The sequence below is a fragment of the Mytilus galloprovincialis genome, chromosome 12, assembly GCF_965363235.1.
Source record: "Mytilus galloprovincialis chromosome 12, xbMytGall1.hap1.1, whole genome shotgun sequence".
NCBI lineage: Eukaryota > Metazoa > Mollusca > Bivalvia > Mytilida > Mytilidae > Mytilus > Mytilus galloprovincialis.
This window is the reverse complement of record NC_134849.1, coordinates 70331750-70339860: the sequence shown is the minus strand read 5'-3', so window position 1 is coordinate 70339860 and position 8111 is coordinate 70331750. Positions and strand designations below refer to the sequence as shown.

At 32.3% G+C, this 8111-nt stretch overlaps 1 protein-coding gene across 1 annotated transcript; it reads left to right on the top strand.

Moving 5' to 3' along the window:
- Positions 1 to 206: 206 nt before the first annotated feature.
- LOC143053564 (uncharacterized) lies at positions 207 to 7172 on the top strand. Its single transcript, XM_076226369.1, has 5 exons — positions 207 to 630; positions 1951 to 2346; positions 4124 to 4306; positions 5369 to 5444; positions 7093 to 7172. Exons 1-5 carry the CDS (start codon positions 294 to 296, stop codon positions 7145 to 7147), a joined length of 1047 nt encoding a protein of 348 aa, XP_076082484.1. The 5' UTR covers positions 207 to 293; the 3' UTR covers positions 7148 to 7172.
- Positions 7173 to 8111: the final 939 nt, after the last annotated feature.

Below are 8111 nucleotides of genomic sequence, written 5' to 3'. Positions count from 1 at the left end.
TCCAATGAAATGGAAGCTTAAAAGACAATAGAAACTATTGTGGGAACGAATAGCATAAAGTAAAATGATGTCAACTGATAATAAACCTTTTAAAACAATTTTCAAACTTACTGTATAAGAAGGAAAAAGTAAAATCACAAAAATACGGAACTCCGAGTAAAATTCAATCGGAAAGTCCTTATCACATGTTTAAATCAAATGACAAAACACATCGAACGATGAAAAGAGGGAATTAAGTGCACACAATCTCCGTTTATAGATGAAAGTGTTTTAACAATATAAAGAGATACAAAATGGGCTTCAAGCTACGATGGTTTTATTTCATTGCTGTATCATACTGTTTTCCATTTGTTATGAGCATTGTGTGCAAACCCGGGATGAATTTTTGTGAAATTGAAAACTGGGCTTCGTGGGAACCATGCAATTCTACTTGTGGACAAGGGCTGCGAAAAAGACAGAAAATTATTTGTTGTCAAAATGATTTACTTACAAAATGCTTAGAGAGTTGTGGCATAACAAGAAGTTGGTGGCACGACAATGCCACTGAATTCATGTCTTGTGGGACATGTATGATTCAAGGAATATTCCATCTCTCTAAAAATAATTGCAATTGCAGCTCGGATTTTCGAGGTTTGTGTTTTAATTGTTGAGTATACATTAAGTTTATGATTTTCTCTGTATCTATAACTATCTTGTGGGAACGACATAGTATCTTGAGGGGACGACATAGTATTTTGAGAGATCAACATATTTATTATCCTTTCATGGCCGCATTCTGCCACAGTACATACTCAATCCCTCTTTCAATATTTTTTTCTTTTATTTAATGTTCGCGACAATATTGATAATATATAGAGACAGGTCCTATAAATCTAATGTGTTTCAATACGTGTATATTGCGAACTTATTTGATCAAATTAGTTATTATACTAGAAGACTGTTGATAGCGGTCAGTTTATCTAGCGACCAATAAAGATGATGTCTTTAAAAATCAAGCAGAAGGCAAAGAATTAAAATTAAGGCTGTGTGTCTAAAAAACACAAATCTGCACAATTTGAATAACATTGATTTACCTATTTTTTCTTGCACAACAGAAATATAATTCGTTAACTAAACGAATATTATTGTTGAAATTGACATTGCAAATCAAGACCTAGAACTAATTTAAAAACTTAAAATTTTAAAATATTGATCTTGTTGCCATATTGCTCCCGGAGACCTTAACGTTGCGCAAGATCATGGAGTCCTTAATTGCACGTCTATAATGCTTGTCTTGACCCAAAACCATATATAAAGGAGCAGGTCCAGTGAGACCCCTTTTTGGCCCCAAAATATAGCAGTTTTACAAAATTGGAAAAATGTGAACTTTTAGCTATTTATTGGAAAGTAGAATGCTTCTGCTACATACATATGGGCATTTTTTGACAATACAATGCACATATATCGGGTACTAGCATCATTAAGTCATGCTAATATATTGAAATCATCACAATTTTAGCATTTAAGTTAAATTTAGACTGTTTCCGTCTTAAATGAAAGTGGCCGCATTCGTGTTCATTCTTAATATTGAAATGTAAGTTGTATTTGATGATACTACATAACATATATTAAGGTTGAGGATGAACACGGCTGCGGCCACTTTCATTTGTGACAAAAAAAAAACATTTGAAAAGTGACTTTTTTTGGCAAATTTGATACATTTTGCATATTTAAGTTTGAATTGGAACGTTTTTAATGAGTAAAGTTGTTCAAATCTTTCACATAAACTAATTGAATCAACTAAAATAGACACTTAAGTGTTTAAAAGGGGTTTAAAATCTTTCGTTGAATGAACCTGAAATTTGAGGCCAAAATCGATCCTTACTCTTTTAACATTGCTAATAGAACAAGTTGTACAATTTAACGGAGCATACTAAAGATAATGATAATTGATTTTCTTTGTATTTATAGATTATGTGATATTAAGAACATCCTTAACACCTTTAACCACGGCGTCCAGGTTTACGAAATTACAAAATCTGAACATACATAAATGTGTCAGTAGATGGACACCTTGGGTGAACAAGGACAAACCTTGGGTCAACAAAGACAACATGAATGTCGATATTGGAGAATCAGATCACGAATTTCTGACCCCCGAGGAACTGGAAAGATTCTGTCCTAGAGGAAACATAACCAAAGTGGAATGTATGGTTGACAGTGTACATCCCATTTCACACTACAGTACTGGAGATATTGTAAGGTGTGACAAACACCATGGATTAGTATGTAACAACGCAGATAATTTTCCTATACCTTGCAATGATTACAAGATTAGATATTATTGTGAATGTCCAGTGGAAACAAGTAAGTAGGGCCGTAAAAAAAAGAATATAATGGTTTGTTCTATCCCAACTTAATATCCAGAAATAGGTACCTACTCAAAATCTTTTATTGTCCTGATGTAAAAGGTTTTTTTAATTAGATAGACATACTTACTTAAAAAACATCTGACACTACAACTTGACTTTGTCGAAAAACAATGCATAATCTAAACAATACAGTTTGAGAAAAACATATTTGACAGACGTGAATAGGCAACCACTGAATGACAGGTACATAAATAATTTGGCGACGTTAAACATGTTATTAATCGCAACAAAATCCATGTATCAATAAACACGGGAAAACTAAACAGGAAATGAAAAATTTTGCTCTGGATATTATCTCTAAATCATAAAAGCTTTTGCTACCATCTTATATTTGAATATAAAATCGCATATAATAAAAAAATATTTATGGATTATCTAATCTAATCTAATCTAAGTTTATTTTATCATGAAGTCAGCCTCATAATAATAAAGAAACAAGTCGGCAAGTAGAGGGGCACAATTTATTCGACAGTCTGTTGAAAAACACGTCCTCCGAACGTAACAAATATGTTGTCAATCAAGAAATCAAACATCTTGAAAATATCAGAGAAATTTTTATTTGAATAAGGGTGATTACAAAATATGTCCTCTAAATCTAATATTCTAGATATGATATTTTAACATTACCATTAAAGCGGGGGGTTTGGCATGCCACAAAACCAGGTTCAACCCATCATTTGTATCTTAAAATATCCTGTACAAAGTCAGGAAAATGGCCATTGTTATATTATCAAATTGAGAATGGAAATGGGGAATGTGTCAAAGAGACAACAACCCGACCAAATAAAAAACAACAGCAGAGGGTCACCAACAGGTCTTCAATGTAGCGAGAAATTACCGCACCCGGAGGCGTCCTTCAGCTGGCCCCTAAACAAATATATACTAGTCCAGTGATAATGAACGCCATACTTATTTCCAAATTGTACACAAGAAACTAAAATTAAAATAATACAAGACTAACAAAGGCCAGAGGCTCCTGACTTGGGACAGGCGCAAAAATGCGGCGGGGTTAAACATGTTTGTGAGATTTCAACCCTCCCCCTATACCTCTAACCAATGTAGTAAAGTAAACGCATAACAATACGTACATTAAAATTCAGTTCAAGAGAAATCCAAGTCTGATGTCAGAAGATGTAACCAAATAAAATAAACAAAATGACAATAATACATAAATAACAACAGACTACTAGCAGTTAACTGACATGCCAGCTCCAGACTTAAATTAAACTGACTGAAAGATTATGATTTCATCATATGAACATCAGGCACAATCCTTCCCGTTAGGGGTTTAGTATCATACCATCATAACATATATGAGAAGAACATATATAGTTCGTTTATGTGTATGTTACATTTGTTTTTTCTCAATCGATTTATGATTTCCGAACAGCGGTATACTACTGTTTTCCTTATCCAGAAGAAGAAAAGTAACTACGTCAAAAGAACTTTCAACAGATATTTGATTAACTTCTTCATATAGATACTGGAATACAAAAGGAGAATAAAAAAGTGTTCACCTACGACATTGTCGACCTATATTGACAAATGCATGCAGCAAATTCGGATGGGTATGATGTGTAATGAGAAGTTCAGCTTGTCTAACAAATCGGCATCAATGTTCTTTTTAGAATTGATGTTTTTGTATTTTGAAACCTTTCTTTATATTCCTTTATTAACAAAGTATAATGATATACTACATTTTGATTCTGTAGCAAAACCAACGTTTGCAATGAAATCAACTTCCAAAACAACCACCAATATTAAGCCAAAACCAACACAGCATCGGAAAACCTTTCTAGTAACAATACAACCAATTGATTCAACTAGTGACAAACATTTAGTGAAACCGACTGCCACCAAATCCCATCAAGCTTCAACAAAACAGATGTCACCAAGTAAGTGTTGCATCAAAAAATTTGGTAACGACAGGGGACGAGGACAGCATAAGAACAATTACAGAAAAAAGTGGCATACCTCTTAAACTGTAAATGTAAAAACCATTACATTTGAACGTAACCGCTGTTTTTTTGGGTCCATGACATTGTGTTTAAATATTTAAGGAATGACTGTAATATTTTTTCTGTCTATGAAGAAATAACATAAAAAAATGTGGTGCACACTGAATAACGCGCGGAGCGGGTTATTTAACAGTGTGAACCACATTTTTTATGTTAATTTGAATAGACAGAAAAAATATTGAAGTCATTTCTTATAATTTAATTCTAAATTCTATTTCAAACCGTAGCAAACCTTGAAAAAACGTTGATGACGTCACGGTCACATGACTAAATTATGTCTATGTTCTGATAACAAAATAACGTCAGCCAATCAGAAGACGCGTTACATCCAAAATTGAATTATTGCCAAATGTATCATTTGGAAACCCAGAATTGTAACAACCTAATGGACATAAAATTGAGAATGGAAATAGGGAATGTGTCAAAGAGACAACAACCCGACCATAGCGAAGACAATAGCAGAAGGACACCAACAGGCCTTCAATGTGTATCACTATATTTTACACCTTATAGGCGAGTTTATAAGAAAACGTTATTACCGCAGTATAGATATACACTATGGTGTCTATAACTGAATCTCAAAGATCAATATCAAGGAATTTGAACATTTCATTTACTCTTAAACAATTTCGATTAAAAATGGTGGATCCAAATAATTTTGACTATTTGATTAAATTCATAAAACAAGGAAGATGTTGTTTTTTCTCAGCTCAATGTGTCATTTAATACTTTTGGCGCATAAGAAAAACTTGCAAAACATAAACAACAGTTTATTTTTAATTTAGATTTATCATTTGGTTTTGGATGACACTGAACGTTAAGCAATCAACAATCTATAATTTCGGTATTGATGTTTACAATTTATTTCACAAATATAAATAATCAGCAATTATTATAATACATTTTCGGTTTAATTACACAGTCTTTATATTTTTGCAGTACAGACGTGGGCTATACTTTTAATAGCTACAGCTTGTTTTGTTCCAATTGTCATATGTTGTTTTTTATGGTGCTGGTAAGTATATTTCTTTAAGCACGTTCCAAGAAAATTGACAGACAAACAAAACATTTTCCTCCAAAAACAAAGCAAAAATCATTATAGTTCATATATATATGAGCATGGACACTATGGCGATTGTGTTGATGTAACATAGTTTGAATGATTGATTAATTGATTGGTGTTGACGACACTTTCAGCAATGTAAGGCTTTTTCGTGACTGTCTGTTTTTATTGATAGAGTAAGCCGGAATGCCTGGAAAGAACCACCGACTTTCTGACAATACTTATGGGGCTGTGTCAATGAAAGTATTCTGAGATATGTCCTTAGTTTTGGGACCATTTTTTAGGATGGTCTTATGACGTGTCTGAGACATATCTTATGGTGTACTACAAAGCTATCTTAGGACTATCATAACTACCGTTGTCCTAGAAACATTCTATCACATTATTTCAATTGATAGAAATACGCAGAGTATTAAATGACATATATTTTTATTGTATTTCAGTAAATATGTAAACGGGAGAAGGTTTCATCTTTTATGAAAAATAAATAATGTAATGCTAATAGATACTTCATTATAGACTGTAAAAATTATAAATGCATTTCATAGAACAGCAACACTAAATGGTCATAACACTGTGTTAGAGGCGATATTCGTGTTGTGGTTCCATCTATATAAACTGAAGTTTTGTCCTTAGGTCCATTCGATTTCACTACATGTATTGAATCAGCCTAACTTTTTAAAAAAAAGTTAAATTTTTTTCTGCAAACCGATATGAAAATGTTTTCCACATTCAAAATTTGGTTAGGTAAAAACAATGTGGCTGATTATGATTGAATTTTCAAGCTTCCAAAAGGGCAGCATAAATTATTTCAAATGAGCGTTATAATATGACATCGATAGACATACTTTTTGGAAAGCTACGAGTAATGCCCATTTCATATGATTCTGTATGAAGAAAAGCAATTTTGATTTTTTAGTTGTCTACAAATTTAAAATAACGAAAAACAGAATATTCTGTTTAATTGTTTAGTTCTATTAACAGTATAATAGTTAAATATTGTATAAGTAATTTTTTTATTGACTTTATGCCATATGAGTTGGTTTTCTTTCGACTTAGGACGTCATAACTTTTCGGACTATCCTAAGGCCAACATACTATTTATATATCCTAACTTTAGGACCACATTCAGGACATATCTTATTTTAAGAAACTTTCGTTAACCCGACTTAGGACTTAGACGTGTCCTAGGACCATCCTAAGACATGTCCTAGTCCTACGACAGCTTCGTTATTACGGGCCAGCTTACTCATCAGACTGTTTTAGAAGCTTGCAACGATAAGGATGATGATTAAAGTATTAATCCCAATGCTAATATTTAATGTGTTTGTTGCTTGTGTCATTTTCTCTCTTGAAAATTTATTTGTTGACGAAAGGGGAGTAGTACAGTTTAAGAAGAATTGTAGAAAAAAGTTGCATATACCTTTTTTTAAAACTGTCCATTCCAAAACCATCACATTTGAACGTGACCTGTGTTTTCTGGTCCATGACATTGTGTTGAAATATAATTAAATGTATCATTTGAATACTCAAAATTATTATAATAGTCCCAGTTTATAAGAATATACATGAACCAAATTATAACTTGTTTATTTTGTAGTTGCTGTAATAAAGGTGGGAAAAAGAAAATTCAACCAGACATGGATAACACTTAATCATTAACACAAATTGCAAGGTTTAGACGCAACGTTAGATATTGCTACTACCACGAAAAATAGCGTTAAGTAAATATTTGACCGGAAATTTTTTATAGAAATGCTGAAATAAATATTTCAAATTATACATGAAAATAAAGATTGATTCTTACATTTTCACAATTATGATAGAGAAAGAATAAAAATATAATATTCATAGGCTTAGGAAGACACAGATTATCCAAAAAAACGTTTACTTAACGTTGTCCCATGTAACAAGTAACATGCAAACTCGGGACATAAAACTCTCACAATTCGCGAAATGTTCATGCAACTCTTCGAAATTTTGCATGAACATTCTATGACGTGATATATTTCAGTATTGGTTAACATGACTGTCTCCATTTAAAATTTGCATACATATTTTCAAAAGAATATGATGTACGGAAATGTCCCATCGGAAATTTAATTTGGAAACTTCAAACATTTCAGTTCAAAAATAAAATTTTGACAGAAAATCCATTGAATTGTAAGCCCGATCGTTTTGTACTAAGTGTAATCTTCCAAAATTCGAAATGAAAAATAAATTGAGCTACATATTCAATTCAAAACAATAGATTTGCAATGTCTTGCGGAAATGTCCGAGTTAAACTTTCATGCCTTCACAAAACTTTTACGGCCAAAAAACAGAGATTTGATTTCGTGAAGATTATTTTTCGGCTTTGACAACCATACCAATAAAAAGTACTTTTAAAGTTGAAGTAAGTACACCAAATAGCATTAATATTACAGGGTTATTCATAAAAATTACGGATTAATGAAAATGTCTTGCAAGTTTGTCCGTTATCATAATTTGACGTCGCCAGAAGCGTTATGCTAGCTAAAGGGACGGCATAAACTGCATTCGCTTGTTCCTTCCTCCACTAAATATATATGTCCTGCTTTCAACAAAACGAAATGATGCACACATTACAAAAATACACAT

What these genes read in the sequence shown, in the direction of transcription:
- LOC143053564 (XM_076226369.1), top strand. Translation starts at nt 294, where the DNA reads ATGGGCTTCAAGCTACGATGGTTTTATTTCATTGCTGTATCATACTGT. An exon ending in TGAATGTCCAGTGGAAACAA is followed by an intron (nt 2,347 to 4,123) that starts GTAAGTAGGGCC and finishes TTGATTCTGTAG; the next exon opens with CAAAACCAACGTTTGCAATG. An exon ending in AACAAAACAGATGTCACCAA is followed by an intron (nt 4,307 to 5,368) that starts GTAAGTGTTGCA and finishes ATATTTTTGCAG; the next exon opens with TACAGACGTGGGCTATACTT.